General features: G+C 37.5%; 4 protein-coding genes across 11 annotated transcripts; all 4 read left to right on the forward strand.

Annotated features, from left to right (window-relative positions):
- The first annotated feature begins 480 nt into the window (after positions 1-480).
- LOC113730299 (uncharacterized) lies at positions 481-2,694 on the forward strand. 2 transcript variants are annotated; one of them, XM_072078334.1, is made up of 2 exons: positions 481-1,592; positions 1,693-2,694. In XM_072078334.1, exons 1-2 carry the CDS (start codon positions 574-576, stop codon positions 2,315-2,317), a joined length of 1,644 nt encoding a protein of 547 aa, XP_071934435.1. In that variant the 5' UTR covers positions 481-573; the 3' UTR covers positions 2,318-2,694. The 2 variants fall into 2 exon arrangements, with proteins under 2 accessions (XP_071934435.1, XP_071934434.1); XM_072078333.1 differs by having other exon boundaries at positions 491-1,592; positions 1,678-2,652.
- Positions 2,695-3,475: 781 nt separating this feature from the next.
- On the forward strand, positions 3,476-9,278 carry LOC140003853 (uncharacterized). Of its 5 annotated transcripts, none has more exons than XM_027254915.2 (9): positions 3,476-3,785; positions 4,574-4,729; positions 5,106-5,206; positions 6,085-6,138; positions 6,643-6,894; positions 6,993-7,055; positions 7,667-7,735; positions 7,893-7,938; positions 8,880-9,278. In XM_027254915.2, exons 1-9 carry the CDS (start codon positions 3,752-3,754, stop codon positions 8,939-8,941), a joined length of 837 nt encoding a protein of 278 aa, XP_027110716.1. In that variant the 5' UTR covers positions 3,476-3,751; the 3' UTR covers positions 8,942-9,278. The 5 variants fall into 5 exon arrangements, with proteins under 5 accessions (XP_027110716.1, XP_071934436.1, XP_071934439.1 ...); XM_072078335.1 differs by having other exon boundaries at positions 3,477-3,785; positions 4,529-4,729; XM_072078338.1 differs by having other exon boundaries at positions 3,477-3,709; positions 4,529-4,729.
- Positions 9,279-13,379: 4,101 nt separating this feature from the next.
- Positions 13,380-16,087, forward strand: LOC140003854 (PRA1 family protein B1-like). Of its 3 annotated transcripts, XM_072078341.1 has the most exons (3): positions 13,380-14,254; positions 14,723-14,752; positions 15,532-16,087. In XM_072078341.1, the coding sequence occupies exon 1, from the start codon at positions 13,550-13,552 to the stop codon at positions 14,201-14,203; it is 654 nt and encodes a 217-aa protein (XP_071934442.1). In that variant the 5' UTR covers positions 13,380-13,549; the 3' UTR covers positions 14,204-14,254; positions 14,723-14,752; positions 15,532-16,087. The 3 variants fall into 3 exon arrangements, with proteins under 3 accessions (XP_071934442.1, XP_071934441.1, XP_071934440.1); XM_072078340.1 differs by lacking the exon at positions 14,723-14,752; XM_072078339.1 differs by lacking the exon at positions 15,532-16,087 and having other exon boundaries at positions 14,723-15,484.
- Positions 16,088-19,099: 3,012 nt separating this feature from the next.
- On the forward strand, positions 19,100-22,456 carry LOC113730301 (probable leucine-rich repeat receptor-like protein kinase IMK3). Its single transcript, XM_027254917.2, has 2 exons — positions 19,100-21,511; positions 21,598-22,456. The coding sequence occupies exons 1-2, from the start codon at positions 19,540-19,542 to the stop codon at positions 22,215-22,217; spliced, it is 2,592 nt and encodes an 863-aa protein (XP_027110718.2). The 5' UTR covers positions 19,100-19,539; the 3' UTR covers positions 22,218-22,456.
- The last annotated feature ends 331 nt before the right edge of the window (positions 22,457-22,787 follow it).

Raw genomic sequence — 22,787 nt, forward strand, 5'->3', positions numbered from 1 at the left:
AGGAAAACTAAAAGTACGAAGTTTTGACTTACTTACTTATGAAAAAGAAAAAACTTAAAATAAAAATATCCACAGTTCCATACTATGGGCTAAGGAATACTTACGAGTGTTCGTTTGTCAAAGGTTAGCAATACTTGAAAAGACGGGAACAAGATTCTCTCTACTTGCTCTTTTAGAAATCTGGGCAAAGGGAAGAATCTTTGGCTTGGTAAAAGCCATCGTGTACATCTCTATCTTCTCTTCATGAACTCTTACAAAAACAGGGAAACAAGGAATAACGGTGGATAAGACTTCCATCATTATGATATTGAATTAGGCACATTGGACCCATATTCTCAACATAGCTTGACAATTACAAAAGGCTTCGTAATGCAAGAATCACCAATTTACAAAGACTTTCTACAGGAATCAAAATACATAAAGCTTTTGGTTAGCCCTCTCTTTAACTTTGGTTCGGCAGAGAGTGATTAAGAAACTTCAGTGGACGAAAGTTTATAGACGCTTCTAATTCCGTCAGGAAACTTGAGGCAGCCAACTGCTTGCCTTGATGCTTTTATTTTTGTTGGCTACTTTATGCTAGTATATCTTGTAATAACTTTTGACCTTCCAGTTCGTCAAAAATCTTTTGCTTCTGTAAAGTTTAATCCGCATCAGTTTCTTTATAATCTCTCCTGCCTGTGGAGTTTGATTCGTAGAAACAAACTACTTGGAAGCTTTACAAGCCTTGTTCCAAGCCTGCCTTGCTCGAAATTTCAAATGGCTTCTTTTTCCTTCCTGGATGTATGGACCTGGATTCAAAACCTTCCACCAATCACTCAATGGAAATCGAATTCCATGTCCATATGCGTATGTTCTTCAAGGTCTTCCCGGGCTCATCTAAAACTATCGATAACCAAATCTCTCCAGTCATCTGTCTCCCTCTCAATTCTTGCAGATTATAATGTTCCCGTCAACCTTTGGACCTCTAAACCTTTCAAACTGAAGTCTACATTACAAGACAAGGAAACCGTCTCAAATCTCTTGCTTAACTTCATTGAAGATATCCTTGGCTACTCTCCAAATAGATGCCCCTCGTTGCTGAAGCTCCCTTCAATAGATTCGAGTCTCAACTTGAAAGACATCTTCAACTTCTCGTTTCTCTCCCTGACTTTCCTCATTTGCATCTATGAAGCCCCTTCCGATATCCGCTCTGAGTGTCTTAGTACTCTGAAAAATCAGTTCTCATGCCCGCGATCAAGAGAAGTATCAAGAATGCTCATGAGAGTCTTAGGATCAAACGTAGAAGAGCAATGGATGCGTTCCATAAACCTTGCGATTACAAATTGGATTGTTGAACTCCAAGCATCGAGTCATAGCCTAAAAGCTCCCTCCCCCCTGTATTCTTACTCAAATTCAGCGTTTGGTTTGTGGAAAGTTCAGTTGTACTGTCCTATAATAGCCATGGATGTCGAAACCACTAGCAATCCTTCACCGGATGATCGCTTACTTTTCTCTCTCAACTATCATCAACTTGAGGGCGTGATTCAACTGAATTACAGCGTTATAGTTAGGGAGAAGTGGATTGAAGTGTTGGTGAACACAGACAATATAAGGTACGTTGATTTTCCGGGTGAAGTCATCAATTCATGTCCATTATCGTGACTCACTGGACTCTAAACAATATTTTCTCATGACCAGGTGTGATGTTATCAGGGTGGTTAACGAAGCACTGATGAACGAAAGGGGAGCTGGAACAGCTGAAAAGCACTTTCCTTCACGGATATCGCTGCATATTACTCCAACCGTGCAGACAAACATCATAAGCATATCGGTAAGCAAATCCTCTGAGAATCCCACAAGAGAAATTGGCCTAGAAAGGGCCATCGAAGCTTCATTGGAACCAACAAATCCTTTTGTTGGTATCAATTTTTCGGCAGGAGAAACGATGACAATGAGCTTGCGACCATGGAAATTCGAGCAGTCCGTCTACGGCAATAGTGCAATCCTCAACTGGTTTCTCCATGATAGTGCTGATGGTAAAGAGGTTTTCTCTTCAAAGCCTTCCAAGTTTGCGTTACTTCAGCCCAAGGCTTGGTTCAAGAACCGCTATGCCACTGCTTATCGGCCATTTAACAAGGATGGAGGGGTTATTTTTGCTGGTGACGAGTATGGAGATAAAGTGTGCTGGAAAGTGGACAGAGGTGCCATGGGGAAATTGATGGAATGGGAGATCAGAGGATGGATTTGGTTAACTTATTGGCCTAATAAACATAGAACACTTTACTCGGAGACACGGAGGGCAGAGTTTAGAGAAGTCCTTAATCTTATGCTTGCTTGACTAGACGAAACGGGGTGATTGCTGTGCGTGTGTAGCCAACCAGCTTACTGATTCTACGATTGTTCCAGAAATGTAGCCGTGCGTATGCTTCAACAGCTTGCTCGTTTGATCGGCCTGTTAACTTTTGTTATTTATGGAATATACAACAATAGTTTGAACTCGCAATGGAGAAGGAAAAATGACAAGAATCAACATGTAATGAAATGGCAAATTATGTGATAGTATTGTACTATAGCATGAACTCTTTTTTTTTTTTTCCTTCTTATTCATGCCTTATAAGGTATGCGATAGATGCAAAAATTAAAATAAACAGTCGAGGAATATTTTCTTATGTATCTCATGGTCCAAGTTATTGGTACAAGGCGTATTACAACCTTTGTTATTTTGCAATAAATTCAAGTAATCATATAACCACTATTTTACTGAATTCCGTTCTTTATTAGAATTCCAATTAAGGAAATTTTTGAAGTTGCAAGCATATTTGCTTGTTGCTGAAATCCTAATTTCTAGCCACTTCATAAGTTTTTTTTTGTTGATAATATATCATAATTTCATTAAAATTTGTATTAATGACAAAAATTACATCAACAAACATACACAGATATCAAAGAACATATATGAAGAAAGGATACTCCAGATCTGAAGAATAATAAAAATTACATTATAAATCTCCAAATTAAAAAAATGAGATAAAATAATTGTAACTCCACAGGTATCTGTGCATGCTGGCAGATCTGCTAACTAACTGCTTCAACTCCAGATATTATAGTGAGATTTGTCGAATCGATCAAAAAAATTTCAAATCTGATAATCAAAATCTGAAAAAATTTAGATCTAATAAAAAAATGAAAAAATTATCAAAAACTCCCATTAGGAATCCCTATGAGAGAACAACATGAAAAGAGATTCACAATCCAAAAGAGAATGTTTGTAATTAGGAGAAATCATGGGGGACGATAGAGCAATTTAACCCTTTTTTTTAACGGTAATTCGTTTTCTAGGTTGATTAAGAAAGGAGAAAAAAAAAAGAAGAAGAAAATGTCGGATAATTAAGAAAGGAGGCGCAGGATAAGACGAAGATCCGGGTAGGCCAACGAGAAGCGCACATTAGGAAATGGAAAGCGGAAAATATACACAAAAGCTGCTTGCTCAGTAGCAGTGGGTGAAGAAACTGATGCGAGGGGGCGGACATTTCAAAGCTAATTAATCAGCCCACACCCAAAAGTGACAAACCGCTCCTCTAAGACCCCTCCTGCTCCACGCAGTAAATCCTTCTCAAGCACCCCCCCCCCCCCCCTCTCTTCTCTCCGCTTTTTCCCATCAACAAAAAAAAAAAAAATTCTCTAATTATAAATTCCTCTCCATTTTGTATCCCTCGAAGCCTTGTTGCTGGTAAGCTATCCATCTTCTCAGATATCTCCGCTTCTTCTCCTGATGGAGTCCGCCGCTGTTCTCCGCTCCTTCCACTGTAATATAACCTCCTCTTTCTTTCGATTTTTACTATTCACGTGTCTAACGATGAAATGCTGCATTTCTGCTAATGTAATGATTATAGATTCCTGCACGATATTCTATGCTGGATTAAAGCCTAGATTTAGCTTGCTTATCTGATTATAATTTGTTTCGATTACTGGTTATAAATCATTTAATCACATTTTGTATTGCGTTGTTTTGGCTGTAGATCCGATGAACCTCGATTTATTTAGCTTAACATTATGTGTATCACATGTACGTTAGTAGTCTGGTATATAAGTGCGATTCGTATTTGAGATTGAATTTTGAGCTTCCTTTATCCATGAAGCGAAGCAAAGAGCTTGTGTAGATTATGCATGGTTTATCCTACTGCTCAAGTTCATAACGTTGTGGAGACAGCATGTGTCTTCAACTATAGACTGTCAATTTGTGTCGACCAGAACTAATACTATGAAGAATGGTAGCGTGTACTAGGCTTTATTTGGACTTGATTCAGCTATCTCCCATTTTGATGTCTATCCACAGCTCGTTTTACATCCCCGGTCTGGATTTTATATGCTTGTGCCCCAAATTATAAAAAGAGCTCATTGGATTCTTAACTAAGATGATTGGACTTGGAATCTTCTCTTTCTTCTTTCTTCCTTTGCCTTTATCTTGTGCTACGATTCTTTTGTTCTTATATATATCCTTGCTTGAATTTATTTCTCATATTTATAGTAAATTTTTTATACTCCATAGGCATCACATCTCCGCTTAAGTCCATAATCGATAAACCTGGTGCAGTTCCCATGACTACTGTTGGCTTCTCTGGCCTTGCCAAGTGCCATATCCAAGGATTGGCATACAACGGGAAGCTTATCTCTTCCACAAGTAAGATGGGAGGAGTGATAGTATCATGTGTGAAGACTTCTGAAGTCCCTGTGACAGCAAAATCTGATGGTGAGTTGCCTACTTGTGATTTAGTTGTGCCATAATTTTCTTTGTAACAAATTTCTCTCAAGTTCCCAAGTTCTGGTACGAAATGGTGTTCCAAGTTCGTTTCATGGTATTTGGTGTGAAATTTTAATCTCCACTTCTTTTGATAGTCATTTAAAAGTGGGAAAAAGGACACCAATGGATTAGTGTAGTTTAACTTCTTTGGTTTTTTTTTGGGAGTTTATAGACATTGATATTTTCCTTTTTAGTGCTGATTATCTGCCTTGGAATATGAGAAATGACAGCTGAAAGATCTGGGGGTTTGACTTTCTTTCTTTTTCATTCTTCAAGGATTTGTTAAATGCTTCTGTTTAGCATTTTTTTAAACCTTTAATCCCAGATTTAGGCAAGTCTAATGGAGCTGTTATGTCAGATAGTTCCCAAAAAGAGTCAGGTCCCAAGAATTCAATCCGGAGAGCAACATTTCCCAATGGTTTCAAGGTATGCTGTCCTCATAGAGAATATTGCTTTCTGCATTTGAGCTCTTGAGTGAGTAGTGTCTTTGCTTTGTTAAAAGAATGAGTTAAAATAAAAGTAATCAACAGCATGGAGACAATGCTTTCCTTGGTGGTTGGTGCACTATAGTAAGCTTTAACTTTGAATACAAGTAAAGTACACTAGAGATAGTGCATAAAGCATCAAAACTATTGTCATGCTTCCCGATTTTTGCATGAGTTATTCTTTGATCATTTGCAAATGATTGGATGAAGACTCCAGAATTGTTTGCCCGAAGTTTATGCTTGACTTCTCCATATTTCTCATTCATTGATTCCTAATAAGGTGAAGAAAATTCGTGAGTGAACACTATGCATTCAGTGTTGCAAGAAAGTGATAGACTGAGGGATTATTGCAATTAAGAGTTATTATTTGATCTTTTTTTTTCTTTGGCCCAAGTGATAGCATATTCTTTTTTCAATTACCAAAGAATTTTATCCACGTTTGTTTAACTTACAGATGATAATTGCATTTACTGCCATATCACACCTGTCAGGTTTTACTTTCATGTGTTTGTAGCCTTAGCCTTCTTCTTTATATATATCTCTCTCTCTAAGCCGTAGTCTTTATAAGCTCGTGGATGCCCATATTCTTGTATAAGTGCATCAACCGAAGATCCACTTATGTGAAAGCTCTGAAGTTAATCATACTTGATATTTTGTAAAGAAAATCAACTTGGATTCTATCTATACTTGCAAAAGCTTCTCTTTTCAACTCTTCTTGTTTGAACTTGCCTCTCATGTTCGTACAGTGATGTATAAACATGTTCCAACATTTCCTTTATTTGACAACACATGATGAGAATCTTTTCGTTTCTATATCAGGCACTTCTCACAGAAGTCTGTGATGACACTGAAATTGCAGAGCTGAGAGTTAAGGTAATTGTATTTGTGTTTTTGAGAATTTTCGTTAGATTTATATTGGGAGAAATGATCATTTTCTGATCATCAGCCTTAGAAGAAAGCAGGGTTACTTGGCGAAGGCATTTATTTTCTGTGTCTAGAAAGCAGGTTTACTTGGTGAAGGCATTTATTTTCAATTATTTTCCTTAACCAGGAAATGGCGATGGAATTGTCTACTGTATTCCTGGTTTCTTTATTTTCTGTTATAAGGGATTTAGTACCAATGAGTCAGTGGGAATTGATGTTTCATGACCATAAACTTGTGTCTCGAATAAATATTAAATGTCAATGCATAAGATTGTGATTGCAAGTCTTCATGCAATGTGGGCACGTCTATGTGTTGAAATTGAATATGTTGCGCAAGTCATGCATTTCATACATTGAAAATAATCATATAGAGTTGTTGGGTGCTGGGTTTCAATGGGTAGCTGCATGTTGGAAAACTATGGTGGCTAGTGAGATGTTCATTTTTGTCCGTAGGTTGGGGACTTCGAGATGCATTTGAAGCGAAATATTCAACCTCCCATAGCTCCAGCACCTGTTGAGTCACCTACCGTAGCACCACCTATTCCAAGTGAACCGATGAATCAATCAGTTCCTCCTCCTGCTCCACCTAAACCTTCTACAGAAAAAATGAGCCCATTTACAAATGTCCCTGCAGAGAAGTCAGCCAAGTTAGCGGCACTAGAGGCTTCAGGGGCTAGTGGCTATGTTCTAGCAGCATCTCCAACAGTATGTATCACATAACCGACCATTGAACCATTAATTACAAATATTTACCTGTTATCTGGTCATGAATACTTATCTGTTCTCTTTTATTTCTTTATTAGGTCGGTTCATTCCGAAGAGGCAGGACTTTGAAAGGAAAGAGGCAACCTCCTATCCTGAAAGAGGTACGAACAGGAAATGTGTCTTTATTCCATTATCTTCAAGGTGCTATGGTGGAATGGAGTGGTTTTGTAGGCAATAGGAAGCTGCATGATGTAAAGACAACATCTCCTGTTGTTCCTGCATTTGTTTGTTTGTTTTTTTGTTTTTTCTGCATTTGCTGCTACTTAGCTGTGACAGTGATGACATATCTGGTAAGTTCACTCTATTCTTTGGGTCCGGAAAGGACTTAGAAGCTCTAGGTAAAATATTTGTGTTTGCAAAAACCTTAGTAATTTTGTATGGCAGAATTTATCCAATTGTAAAGTCCTCCAGAAACTCTTTATTTTTCTGCACTTAAAAATTGCTCCTGAAATTCCAAGTTTGGGAAGGGAATGGTTTGAAGTACAACATCATATCTATATTGGCAATTTATGGTTGTTCGGCAAGTGGCTCATCTGTGGATTGCTCATCTACTTTTCTATTTTTTATGCGGCATAGTTTCAGAATTGGTAAAACTATTCTCCTTATATATGTTTTTTGGTATGACCATGTTTTTGTAATTTTGCCGAAATCAACTCAACAATTTGTGATTTGCTTTTTAGTGCATATTCAATGATTTCCTTCTCATGTGCAGGGAGATTTGATCAAAGAAGGACAAACCATAGGCTATCTGGATCAGTTTGGCACTGAACTTCCTGTTAAAGTAAGCCTTCTGTTTGTGTATGCACCTCCGCACAGCAATACATATATATGTTTTGAATGGTGCTTTGCTTTCACCATGATGGCTTATGATCATTAATTTATACTTTTGTTTTTTCCCCCTTTCCTTTCATCTCGTCCGTGGGAAAATGACCGAGCAGTCAGACGTGGCTGGAGAAGTTCTGAAGATTCTTTACAATGATGGCGGTAAGATATCATTGCCCCTTTACGTGCATATTCTGTTTCACTTTAAGTCTTGTGTCATATGGGGCCTGGCAGGTTTTGGGGGTTTAATTTGGTAGTTAGAATTATAGTTTTCACTTTTCATACTCCAAAATAATCTGATAGGAAAGAAGGTTTTTACCAAATAATCTTAATTTATGGGTGATTTCGTGGTCTGCTTTAGGAGAATAAACAACATTGTTCATTCATGTTCATGAATCATACGATGCTGCCTCCAAAAGGTGTTGACCGTGGTTTATATTAGGACATAACGTAGTTAGTCATTTTGGACACTCAAATTTGGTTTCACTTAACCACATAGAAATAGAAAGCCAGTAACTAGTTTCAAAGTAGATATTGACATGATTGTTGGTGCATCTTATCCTGCGGTCCAATTATAAGAGATCTATTTGATTGCTTATAATCAGTAATTTTTTTTTTTGAGAAAAAATTTTCTTGTTCTTAAAGTTTGTTAGCCATTATTGGTATCTGGTGTTGTGTGCTTCCATAATGTGAACTCTGTGGATTATTTCTTGAACGTTTTTATATTGCAAGTAGTTCTTCTTCCATGAATCCCTTGCATCTGCTCCAGTTTCATCATTATTAGACAAAGTATACCATTTGCTTGGATGAACATGTTGTTTAACTTTGGATATTTTAACTAGCAACTATTATTCTCCCAAAGACTGAATACTACTACGAGGATCATCTTTGTTAGGTGACCAAGTGTTAATTTAAGGACTGATAACACATACATGATATTCATGTTGCTAAGCGATGCTGTTATATTCTTCTTTAAAGGTTCCAAAGCTGAATTAGTATGATGTGCATCACAAAGGAAAATTATTGATGCACAAGCCTGTAATTCATTTGAACGAGATAATAATCAATTGGCTTATACTTTCATCTGTACACGACACATGCAGAAGCTGTTGGTTATGGTGATCCGCTTATAGCTGTTCTCCCATCTTTTCATGGTATCAAGTAACTTACTGTCAGAAACACTTTGGCCAAGCACTTTATGGGGACTGCTGTGGTGATTGTTTGTTTTCCTAAGTTCATCAATTCTTTTAAGTTTTGCTCTCGTCTTGTAATTTGAGAGCATAGGCCTAGCTAGTGAAGGTATCTTGTTACTGTTTATCAAGTGAGATGGCAGTAGAACCAGAAAGAACTCATAATGAATTCGGATTCGGAAGCTGTATCGAGCTTAATTTGTTTTTGTATATTAGCATACATTAGCACATATATTGGACTGTACTTCAGTGAGAATCATGCTTTGTACGAAGAGAGAATAAGGAGACCTGAAAATTTGGGTGTTCTGGTAATGGCCTGGAGTGATTTGTGGATGTGTGATTGATTGTTGAGAATTGCCAGCACTCTTGCATGTATCACGTCATCTTTTGGATCTGAGCTTAATAGCTGTTGATGAATATCAGCATTTATCTCTCTCAGTGACGGTGGAAAAAGATGCCAATCCCGATCGTGAACTTGCGGTTTATAGGCAAATCACTGTCTAGTAACTATGGCATCTGCCATGACCTGGAACTTGAAAAAAAAAAAAAAAAAAAAAATCCAGTGTCAACCTTCATTCCTTAAACTTCGCCCACATGGGATTTTACGTGAGGTACATTTGCAGATGCAATCGAACAGTTTACGGCGTAGAATCTGCTTGGAGTTTCATCAACAAAAAAGAAAAATAAAAATAATTGTAAGCGAGGCTTGTAAAAATGATATGGGCAAGAAGATAATAGGAATTATTTTGTATGTGGGAAGAAAATAGGAGGAGCAGGCAGAGGATGTTGGAAGTAGGGGTCGAAACAAATTTTGACCTAATTAAGTCGAGTCTAAATTTAGTTTTATGAAGCTCGTATTCAACGAGGACAAAATGTAAAGCTCGAGTTTGAGTTTAAAAAAATAAAAAATAGTTATTTTATTTTTAAAATAAATAAAATAATAATTTTTATTAATAAATAATAAAATATTAAATATATATATAATTTTATTATTAAAATGATATACATATATATATATATATATATATATATAATGAAACCGATTCACCAGCTAATAAATTGAATGTCTTTAAACTCGAATTCGATTCGATCAGCTCAAACTAGACTCGAATTTGATGTTGACCGAGTTACTCGTGAGTAATTTGATTCAATTCGGCCTAATTGGAAGCCCCATATTAATTTGCAATCCTAAAAACTGCAACTAATTCTGTGCCTGCAACAAGTAGAAGACAGCACGGGTAAAACATTCACGGCCACTAACGCCAAAGTAGGGATGTAAGCGAGTCAAGCTACTCGCGAGTAGCTCGGTCAATGGCTTGGCTTGAACTCGGTTTGACCGAGTTTGAGCTGAGTCTCGAGCTACTCGAGCACACATTCGAGTCCAGAGTCAGAATTTTGCAACTCGTGACTCGACGAGTAGCTCGTCGAGCCATATAATTTAAATAATATATATGTATTATAATTATAAAATGACCGTTATGGGTATAATTTATACTGAATTTACAAGTAAGGTATCGAGTCAAAAAACTTGATTACTCGACTCGATAAGGCTTGATTAAAGGTCGAGTCTCGAGCTTTTAAAGATTTCATCGAGTCAAGCTCGAGTTTGAGATTTTTCGACTTGATCGAGCCAAGTTATTTATAAGTCGAGCAATACTCGAGTTCGACTCAGCTCGATTACATACCTACGCTAAAGGACCTTAATCGTTTGCCTAGCGAGTAGCAACCAAGTTCTCTAGATTGGTGGACATACACAATTTCAACGTCCTGAGTTACATGGTCCATGAGAGTACGAATGCCATGCATCTAATGGGATCTACCAAGAGCCCACATAGAATATGGAAACACCGCCAGCAGCTAGTAAATTGTTTGCACGGATGATTTATTTACTTGCATCATTAATATATTTATTAATTATTTTTTATCTCACATATATTATATTAAAAAGGTGTTACGATATTCTTGTTACACTTTTTTTTTCCACTCATTGCCAATTGGTGAAAAGTGAGAACTTGAGGGTTGAATCAAACCTTGCGATAGTGTAGCTGATGTCCCATAATAGTACTGCTCCCTCCGTCCCACTTTGATAGTCCTGTTTCTTTTTTCACACAGTTTAAGAAAAAGTAGTTAACTTTGTTGGAAAAGTAAATTTAGATTGCTATTTTTCTAAAATACCCTCACATTAAATAGAGTACAACTTTATGGGAACTTGAATTGATGGTAAAAAAAGAATCAATTCTCATTAAATAGGGTAGGTTTATAGTAACAACTACTTACATTGAATAAGTGCATTTTAGAAAAATTAAAATACAACTATCTATATCTATATAAATTTGAGAAGGGATTTTTAGCAACAAGCCTTCACAATCCTTCCCACTCTCAACTCTATTTTTATAGCATTTTACATTTAATTTATTTAGTAAAAACATCATGGCCACATTACACCCCCACGTTTTCCTCAAACAAGAAGTTAACTCCAACTAAACACTCCCACGTTTCCCTCAAACAAGAAGTTAATTCCAACTAACTTTCCTCACACATCTTCCCACTACAATTAAACCTCTTCAAATCCAATTCCAAGATAAGATCGATTGAGTAAGATCTCTTTCCACTTGCTGTTGGTATCCTTATTAGCCCACGCATGTCAGATGGTCGTCATGCCACTACTGTGCAGGACCGTCACTTTATACTATTCGAACAAGCAAATTCTATGTCAATTACTACTTGGATTTTGCTCAATACCTACACAGTTGGTAAGTTTTACAAATACCAAAATATTAAATTATTAATAATATTTCATACTCTTGCGAATATATATTTGAAAAATTTGCAGGTTTGAGAATGATAAATGTGCTCAAAAATTAGTGACGTGGTTGCGGTCATGCAGTTTTACAATGTCCCAAGCATTATTGATATCAAATGCTAAGAGAATATGGATATCCGAATATGCAGTTATACCTACGGTACAATTCCTCTCAATTAATTAAGTAATGAACAAGTATCTACATGTAATTTTGAATTAATAATTGTAATCTATACATTCTTTGGATTATTTTAGATTAAATATTTTCGGATACTTGCTTACATTCAAAGTATCAATATGTTCCATGAGTTATGCAAAAATTGTGGACAACTATGTCAATCTCATTTTGCAAAAATGGTGTGTATCCATTGTAATGACGTAGTCGACACTATTGTCAGGTAATTATTTTCATATATTTTGAATTTTAATATAATTTTTTACATCATACATCACAATTTCTTCTTAACAGATACAATGTTAACATAGAAGTTAGAGATTTCAGTGGTAACCTATACCTCACTCTTCAAGATAGGCATGCACGATTCATGTTTCATTGTGATGCTTTTTATCTTAGAAATTTAAAAACAAATGTATACATTATTTATATGTATATATTTTTATACAATATTATTTACAAACTGTCTAAAACAAAAGATAATTTTGAATTATGTATGCTTTTAATTGTCAGGAAAATGGAGGTGCATTGTTCGACCAACACATTAATTTATGTAAAAATCGTGCATTCTCATTTATAGTACGAACTCCACAAAAATCAACAAAATTAATTAAACCCCCAATACTGGCGTTCGTACTCAGAGTTGATTGGTGTGAAAAATGTTCACGCCTTCGTAGAAGATTATCAAATCGAAGGCAAAATGTTTGTAAGTATTTCATTTATTTATCAAATTAAATATTCAATTATATTTAATTGGACCCTTATGTCGCTCAATTTATGATATAGATTTCTATTTTTTTTCAGGATCCAACCTTCATCAAAGTGATAGTTTATAAATAATGAAGATGTTTTTATCATATATTGAATTATTGTTACAAAGTTTCATTTTTTTAAATATACTTTCATGTGCCCGTGATTATAACATTTTACTATTTTTAAATTCCTCTATAGATTGTAATTTTTTTCAAAAATGTAATCTACTGTGCGTAGCACGGGTATTTATACTAGTATTCTTCAATTGGAAAGTGGACTATAATTTGGGACAGACGAAAAAGGAAAACAGGACTATCAAAGTGGGACGGAGGGAGTAGTATTTTTCAAATGCACACGTCTGGTCTTCCCCGAGTTTCCTCACTTTCTTTCTTGTTTTCTTGTTTCTCTCTCTTTCTTTCTTGATGTCTAGTAAATCTTTATAGTATGAAGCCATCCAGACCCGCCTTGAATTTGTGTTGAGAGCTTAGGGCAACTTCATTCATTCCATTCGTTTACTCGATTTGGTACAAAACTAGACGTGGGGAAACAACTACAAAGTAACGAGAAGGTACTCCGCAAAAACAAAGAGAGACGGCGGCTGTCATCTCACGCGCCATTAGGAAAAGGGTGGGAAATGGGAATGCACCAATACCATTGCCATTATTATTAATTAAGTAATTAATTTACGCGGTGGCCAAGGACTCCCCTCCTCCTGTTATTACAAGTCGCGAAAAGCAAAGCACAGAAACGAAGCCTATTTGCCCCTCCCGGCTTCCCTTTCCCCTATCCCACTTCCCCATTTCCCCTTTCCCTTCCATTGCTTCGCAACCAACCATTAGAAAACAAGAAGGAATGGCATCTCAACCGACGCTCCCCATCTCTAGTCCCCAATCCACCAGCTCCGCCCCCACTGGCGGTCCCCAATCCCAGCCTCCCATCGCCACCCCTGCCTTCCGTTCCTTCATCAACCGCCTCTCCTCCTCCCTCCGCCAGGGCTTCTCCCAGCGTCGCCCCTGGTCCGAACTTGTAGACCGCACCGCCTTTTCCCGCCCCGATAACCTCTCTGATGCCGCCTCCCGCATCCGCAAGAACTTCAACTATTTCCGCGTCAATTACATTTCCCTCCTCGCTTTCGTTCTCGCGCTCTCTCTCCTCTCTCACCCTTTCTCTCTCCTCGTCCTCCTCGCCTTACTCGCTTCCTGGTGCTTCCTTTACCTCTTCAGGCCTTCCGATCAGCCTCTCGTTGTCTTCGGCCGCACTTTTTCCGATCGCGAGACTCTACTGATCTTAGTCGTCTCCACCATAGTTGTGGCGGTCCTCACGTCCGTTGGATCGCTTCTCATCTCCGCTTCCTTAGTTGGATTGGCCATTGTTTGCGCTCATGGAGCTTTTAGAATTCCCGAGGATTTGTTCTTGGACGATCAAGAGCCTGTCAATGCCGGTTTCCTCTCCTTCCTTGGCGGAGCTGCCTCCTCTGCCGCTCCAGCCGTTGCCGCCCGTGTGTAGTAGTCGGATCTGATCCCATCTCTCCCGATTTTGGTGCCTGATTTCAGCAAGGTTGGAGATTCCTGATTCTATATTTGATAATTTTAGATTTTTGGTTTTTTAATTGTAATATTTGTTGGTTAAAATATGAGACATTGCCTCGGGTTTTGCAGACACTTTTTTTTAGTTTCTTGTACCTTAGGTTGGATCTGTAACCTGTAATCAGATTTACACTCGATTTGTTTCCTGGTTTTGTAGTTCTATTCTTTTGCCTTTTACAATCATTTATTTGTTCAATCGAACATTCAATTTGTCTGAAACAAAGCAGGAGTCGAAAACCTCTGTTCCTTTCCGTTTGATTGCATTAGGAGTCGAAAAATGTGAGAGTAGTACAAGGAATTGAATAAATAAGTTTGCGTGTAGTACCGAGTTTGTTGTCTTTTCCACCATATAGAATAGCAACATCCCTATTTCCTTGTTTGGCTAATTTGCTTAGCGGCATAGGCTGATCTTCTGTCGTCTTCCTGTTTGAAATTACAGGTGACGTATGCCCTACATATGAAATTACAGGTGCTCAGCCATATACGCATCAATAGTAGAACTTGCAAATAGCTCATGTAAAATTATGTGCTTCTAAACCCCAAAAAACGAAAAAAAGAATAAAGTATGTTCTTCTAGGCTTTTGGCATTTGCAGTTCTAGGTGATATATTGGTCACGAGTCCACTAGACTATCATTTGGTCCAATGATTAATGCTGGTGGTAAACTTCTGATGCATCATTGAAAGGATTTTTGTTAATGTGCCACTTCATCATGAGGAAGGTTTGGATTGTTTGACTGTAAAACATGTTCATTAAGCTGTGACTTGTGTAACTTCTGCTTCAGAGTTGGTAAATATAGGGGAAGGGGGCAATAGAGAAGAAGAATGGATGCTTCACTAGATGTGTGTGTGCGTGTGTGCTCTTTTTTTTTTGGTGGAACCTTCATGGGACAAATTCTGATACTATGATACTTTTGGTTCTGGATGCTGACTGAATCTCGGTTTTGTTGGTTATGTCTTTTAGCGGCATTTATGCAGATTGGAGAACTGTGTTCCCCTCAGTGCCACTTTTATTGTATCATCTCCACTTCACACGCGCACAAGGAAAAGAAATTCTTTGTTCTCTTCCATCTCCTTCTGTTAGTGGTCCAATATATTTTGCGTGGCAGTTGCCTTGCAAGAAGGTCAAGTGTGCTACAGACTCAAGGCTATTTTTTTGCTTGTATGGTTCATTTAAATTATAAGGTCTAAATTCTTATCCAAGAGTGCTTCCATGGTAAAATGTATGTGACAAGACTTGATATGTCAAGGTATAAGAGACGGATATCCATGGAAGGTACCTCAACAGCCTGCGCATGGTTCTAAAGTTGTCCAAGTGACTCCAGAATGCTGATCTAGTTGGACGCTATATGTTCAGCTGGTTTTCACATAAGGAGTTGTGTGGATCTTTGAGATTAATGGGCCTCTGAATTAGTGAAAATGCAAGGCAACATAACCTTGCATTTCCCTTGGCCATCTACTTGCAAACAATTAAGCAGGTGAGTGGGGATTTTGAGATAGTATGCCTGACTAATTTACTAGATATTTTTGTTCTGTAAGCTGCTTGCGTTCTGGTTCCTCTTCTTAGAAAGTGAGAATAAAGAGGTTCCCATTGCTACTAATTTATCTTTTTGATTCGGATGTTAAATGCAATTCTTTATCAAATAGAAGTTGCATTAGTGTTAATGTTGTTCTATAATCTTCTTCTGTAATGCATTGGTATATTATTAAAGCTGCAATCGACTTGCCTAGAGATGAGGACACTGATGCTGCATGCTTTTGCAGCCATGCTGAGTATATAGATCTGATTGCAGTTTTTTTAGCTTATCTTCTTTCAACTTCTTGTTGGTGTGTTTTTTTTTTTTTCAATTGAAAGATACGCCCTCCGTCCTAATATTAGAGTGGTTTTTGGGAATTCAATTTTTTGTGGAGACAGTAGTATAATCATTATATTTCGATAAGGTGATATTGGTAAATTTATTTATGTATACTTTAAATCAAAATGTTTCGATGTTAAACGTGTTGTGAGATTTTAAAAAGTTGTTTTCTTAAATGATAAGATTGGAAAGCATGTGTTAAATTTGAAATGGTGATTCTTATTTTGAAACACTAATAAAGTGAAAACATGAGATTCATAATGGATCGGATGGATTAACAGAGGAAGTTGAATGGTTTATTGTTTATGGAAATGGATGGGCAATGGTTGTAATGTGCCGTGTGCAGTAAAGCCCTAATGATCTCTGGATGATCCAAGGATCATTTCTTCTATTGGGCTACACCATTCGTGCAAATGGTTTCTTCAAACAAAAAGATTTTTTTTTTTATTCGGTAGTCAAAACGATAATCGTTTCATTACGAACTTTCCCTGAACGACCTTTGTGTATATACAAACTGGACCAAAAAGCTCAACATTGCGAGAAACTTTCACTGCAACTATGCTAGCCATAGGGAGAAACTATTAAGCCAAAAAACTGGTTTTTTTTTTCTTAAGCAGATTTTCTAATACACTGCAAACTAGCTAATTTTGTCGGTAATATACTATCTTCTTTCTTGCTACTGCGTTACTACATTCAAACATGGTGAGCAGGGCAAGATCATCTTCTAGCACCGTTGCCATCATCGGATCCTTTGTATTTCTAGTTGCAATCTTGTTCGCCATAGCATGTAGTCCTATTGTTGAATTAAACTTCTTTTAAAAGAATGCAAAAAGAGTGAGTAATCTTAAATGATAAGAATACTTGACGTGATGGCACGTTAATAACTAATTAAACAAGAAACAAAAAAAAGGGCCACTTAGGCTTGGTGGTGCGGGAGGTCAAGGATTCGAACCTTGCCTCCCACAAAATTTGTCACAATATGTGACGGTCTTCATTGACCAGTTTCGATGGAGTTTCTACTCACATCGAATCGACAAAAAAAAAGGAAAAGAAATTTGTTAATCTGTACGAAAAATTATCCGTTTGGATTGGCCATTTTTTCAAAAACAAGTTTTTTTTAAATATTTGATATATTGTATGAATAAAATTTTTTTGAGTTATTTTTATTTGTGTATTACTGTAATATTGTATTTCAAAAACAAGTTTTTCAAATACAATATTACAGTAATACACAAATAAAAATAACTCAAAAAAATTTTATTCATACAATATATCAAATATTTAAAAAACTATTTATAGTAAAAGTTTTTTATATACAGTGTTACAGTAAAATTTTTCAAAAACACCCCCAAAAATAACTAATTCAAACGGAGACTTATTATGATTTTTTGCTTGAGGGCCATTGAAATAGAAAGTGAAAATAAGTTTTGGATAGGTGAATTGATTTTTTGATAGTTTTAGTTTTTAAATTGAAATTTTTTTCTTAAGATTACAAATTTATCCTCCTATCCAAGTGGATGATTTTGAAATCAGTTAGGAACGTAGAAATGAAGGTTATGGTATGTGAATTATAATATCTACGGTACATGAGATTTTAGATGATTGGTGAATAAAAATACTGCATGCATTGCATAGTAGTACTCTATTTTTACATAAAATTGCTAATTATGCTAGCGTTAAAACGATATGTTCCTGGACGAGCCAAAGTTGATAAAGATTGCAGAGCTCTTTGGCCCTTTTTGCATGAATTTGGTGTTTATGTGCAAAATGGGATATGGAAAGTTGATTGCTAATTTTGTAATAACCTGCACGTAATTCATAAATGTTCATTCCACCTTTTTCTTGGAAACCCCATTCTTCACAAAATTCTAAGAAAAGTTCTTCATGTGATTTAATTTGTTGTAAGTATGTAATTACACTATAATTTAAAATTAAAAAATTTATATTAAATATTCATATTTCAAAAATGATAAAATATTATAATCGAATTATTTCAATAAGTACGTAAGTTATTCATCATGCATATTAAAACAAGAGTCAAGTTCCTTGTACAAAGTAGCACGAATAAACAAAACATGTAAAAATATATAATAATAGATTTCAAGGTAATTAAGTAAATTTTATACATATTTTATTTCATTTTGACGTCTAAATATTGATTGATTGTACATGAACATTTCATCCTGACATTCGTACGAAATATTGGAATGAAAATTTTTTCAATAACATTCTAATTGAAAAAACATTTTGGATGGAAAAACCTTTCCATTCTAAGCATTTCGATGTACCAAAGTGTAAAAGAGGAAGTGACATGTATAGAGAGTTTATTATAAATTGTAAGTTGTTAGTTATATATCATGACAAGTCATTGAACTATTTGTTTATTGGTAATAATCTTATGGAACTGGAAATGGGGCCCCACATTTACATTTACAATTTTAGTTCATGAACAAAACTTGGACGAACTTGTCTAAAATTTTGCCACATCATCAATTCAAAGAATTTGTGAGGTGGCGTTACAAAATTTGGATTAGAGTCTGCCCACGTGCTTGCCACTTGTTTATTACTGACCATCGTCAAGCCTAGAAGAGGACAAATCCATGTTGGAAACCTCGTATGACAATAAATAGAAATAGAGACTTCTCCAAAAAGCCACGTGGGTAAAGATACTCATGTAAAGACTATTATGTGCATGGATAACACTCAGATTTTGGCCAACCGTGATGGGGTGTTTGGTCAATTACTCGCCAAGGACAAGTGTTAATGGTGTGACCATCCTAATCCTAAACAAAGCTAGTTTAAAAAGCAGCCATATCTGGGCCCACATGAAAAAGATAGCCGTTGGAATAGAGGAGCGGCCGGTGAAATAAAAACACGGCCTCTGTTTCCCATCCCTAGAGGGCACCAGCCACCAAAAATAGCCGTTAGGCTTTCTTCAGCGCCATGAAAGAAGCGCCTCTGCAGTCTGCAGCAATCTATTCTATTGGCACCTGACAGTTTTCATGCCTCCCACAAACTGTAGATTCTTTCCCTTTGGCTCTTCTCTCTCTCTCTCTCTCTCAGCTTCTTCACTTCTTCACGTGCCTCATCGCAGGAGCCTACATCATCCTCCATCTCTCTCTTGGTAGGGTACTACTACAGTACTACTCACTTAGTTCTCAAGTTCCCACTACAAAGCCTTCGTCCTAAAACTGTTCCTTTTCTTGCTTCAGTTGTACTAGCAAGCGTTCTCTCTTTCTCTAGACCTGCTTAAAGAAAACTTTACAAGGGACGGGAAAGGGAGAGAATCATTCACCAACTAATTACTTTCTAGAAATCTTTCTGAGGAATCTTCAAGTTTATCCCTCTTCATTCTTTACCCTTTACATTCTTTCATGTCCTCATTATTCTTTTAGTTTGGTCATGGACAGTTTCGTAGACAACCCTCAACCATTCTCTCGTTTCTTAATCCAAGGAACCGAGTTGCACGATATTTCTGATAGAAAGAAAGAAAGATGGAAGATTCATTTCTATAGAAAGAAAGAAAGATGGAAGATTCATTTCTATGCTCATTTTTTGCTGTTGTTTCTACTGCTACTGATCTGTTCCTTTCAACCAGCTTCTAGTCAGGCATGGGATGGTATAATTATCACCCAAGCAGACTACGAAGCATTGCAAGCATTCAAACATGAATTGGTTGATCCTAAAGGGTTCCTGAGAAGCTGGAACGACAGTGGTATTGGAGCTTGTTCCGGTGCTTGGGCCGGGATTAAATGTGCTCGGGGACTGGTAATTGTAATCCAGCTTCCCTGGAAAGGTCTAGGTGGTCGAGTAACTGAAAAAATTGGGCAGCTTCAAGCTCTCAGAAAGCTTAGCCTCCACGATAATGCAATTGGTGGTGCAATTCCTTCCTCGTTGGGCCTTCTGCCTAACCTCAGAGGTGTTCAATTATTCAATAATCGGTTTTCTGGTTCAATCCCACCTACACTTGGTTTGAGTCCCCTTCTTCAATCACTAGATTTCAGTAACAACTCCCTCTCTGGAACTATTCCAGATACTCTTGCCAATTCAACCAGGCTCTTTAGGCTTAATTTTAGCTACAACTCTTTGTCTGGTTCAATTCCCGCCAGCCTTACTCAATCGCAATCGCTGATTTTTCTTGCTCTAGAGCACAACAATCTCTCTGGTTCCATTCCCGACTCTTGGGGTGGAAATGTGAAGGCCCTCCATCAACTTCAGTCCCTAACACTTGGTCACAATTCATTTTCTGGGACAATTCCAGCTTCTCTTGGCAACTTAAGTGAGCTCCAAGAGATTTCACTCAGTCATAACAACATGGCTGGATTGATACCCAATGAAATTGGAAGACTATCTAGGCTTAGAACACTTGATTTCTCATATAATGCACTCAATGGCAGCTTACCTGCCGCTCTTTCCAATTTATCAAACCTTGTAGTTTTGAACTTGGAAAGCAACCATCTTGACCACCAAATTCCTGCAGCTGTAAACAAACTACAGAAACTATCTGTTCTCGACTTGAGAAATAACCAATTTGCTGGTCCTATTCCAGCAACAGTTGGGAACATTTCTTTCCTGACACAAGTTGATTTATCTCAAAACAAGTTTAGCGGAGAGATTCCAGCATCTATAGGTGATTTACCTAATCTTAGTTCCTTTAATGTGTCTTACAACAATCTGTCCGGTCCTGTTCCAACTAAGCTTGCTCAAAAGTTCAATGCAAGCGCCTTCGTGGGCAATCTTGAGCTATGCGGATACAGTGCATTAACCCAATGTCGAATACCACCCTCTCCGGGCCCATCAATTCCACCAGAATCTCCAGCAAAGAAACATCATAGACTGAGCACCAAAGACATTATTCTCATCGCAGCTGGGGCTCTCCTCATCGTTCTGCTTGTCCTTTGCTGCATTTTGATATGCTTGCTGATCAGGAGGAAAGCTGCTACGAAATCCAAGGATGGTCAGGTTGCAGGAAGGGCGGCTGCTGCTGGTACCAGGGCCGGAGAAAAAGGCGCTCCTCCAACTGCAGGTGAAGTTGAAGCAGCTGGAGAAGCAGGAGGAAAGCTTGTCCACTTTGATGGACCCATGGTTTTTACAGCAGACGATCTGTTGTGTGCCACAGCAGAGATCATGGGTAAGAGCACTTATGGAACAGTATATAAGGCAACACTGGAGGATGGCACTGTTGCTGCAGTGAAGAGATTGAGAGAGAAGATTACTAAAGGACAAAGGGAATTTGAAACTGAGGTTAATATACTGGGGAAGATCAGGCATCCAAACCTTTTAGCGATGAGGGCTTATTATTTAGGTCCGAAAGGTGAAAAGCTTCTCGTATTCGATTACATGCCTAAAGGAAGTCTGGCAACCTTCCTTCATGGTGAGTTCAAATTAGCCCCTATTCTTGCATAGGATTTGACCATTTCGCTGTGCACAAGTAATTTGAACTTTCTTCTTCTCTTGCAGCTCGAGGACCCGATACGCCTATTGATTGGCTAGCAAGAATGAGAATAGCAAAAGGCATGACGAGGGGATTGCTCTATCTTCACACCCAGGCGAACATTATTCATGGGAATCTTACATCAAGCAATGTTTTGCTTGATGAAAACGCAAATGCAAAAATTTCAGATTATGGACTTTCACGTCTGATGACACCGGCTGCAAATGCAAATGTGATTGCAACTGCAGGAGCGCTAGGCTATCGAGCTCCTGAACTTTCGAAGCTCAAGAAAGCAAACGCAAAGACGGATGTTTACAGCCTTGGCGTAATCATGTTGGAACTTCTGACTGGAAAATCTCCAGGAGAGGCGATGAATGGTGTTGATTTGCCTCAGTGGGTCGCTTCAATTGTGAAAGAGGAGTGGACCAATGAAGTTTTTGATTTGGAACTGATGAACGATGCTTCCACAATTGGTGATGAGCTACTGAATACATTGAAACTGGCTTTGCACTGTGTTGATCCCTCGCCATCAGCTCGACCTGAAGTTCAGCAAGTTCTGCAGCAGCTGGAAGAGATCAGACCGGAGACTGCCGCTGCTAGTCCCGGGGATGATGCTGGTGCAGCCCCCTCCTCAGCAAATGATTAAATATCATCCAGGATTTTGGTTAAGTTTTTTTTTTTTTTTTGGGTTCACTATTCTTTCATTCTTGGATCTATAATTTGGTGTGGGATTGGGTAGTTTGTCTAATGGCTATTTCTGTAAATAGGGAAATGGGCTACTTTCTTTGATGCGGATTCAGCGTGTGTACGCTTTGGAATGCTTCTTAATTCCAATTCCCCAAATTTTTGGGATAATTTTGGAAACCTCCCCTAAGGTTTCCAACACTTTCACTGAGCTTCCCTTAGGTTTCAAAAATTTCATTAATTTCCTTTGAACTTAAGGTTTCAAAAACAAAATCAGTCCAAATAAAAAAGGGTACTACTAAAAAAATATTTTGAAGTGTAAGTTGGTAATTTTGTTCCATATATGCCATTTTTGGATTATCCACTAGCTGTACTAGCAGCCCGTAAAAGTGATAGGGAACAACTGAAATTCGAAAAAAGATGAATAGCAGCAACAATTCGAAGTAACAAAAGTCCTTGCAATGATTAGTACAAACTGCAGTGGCCATATTTTCTATTTTTTACAACAGTATATAAAGGGACACAATAAGCT

The sequence above is a fragment of the Coffea arabica genome, chromosome 2e, assembly GCF_036785885.1.
Source record: "Coffea arabica cultivar ET-39 chromosome 2e, Coffea Arabica ET-39 HiFi, whole genome shotgun sequence".
In the NCBI taxonomy this organism is placed as follows: domain Eukaryota; kingdom Viridiplantae; phylum Streptophyta; class Magnoliopsida; order Gentianales; family Rubiaceae; genus Coffea; species Coffea arabica.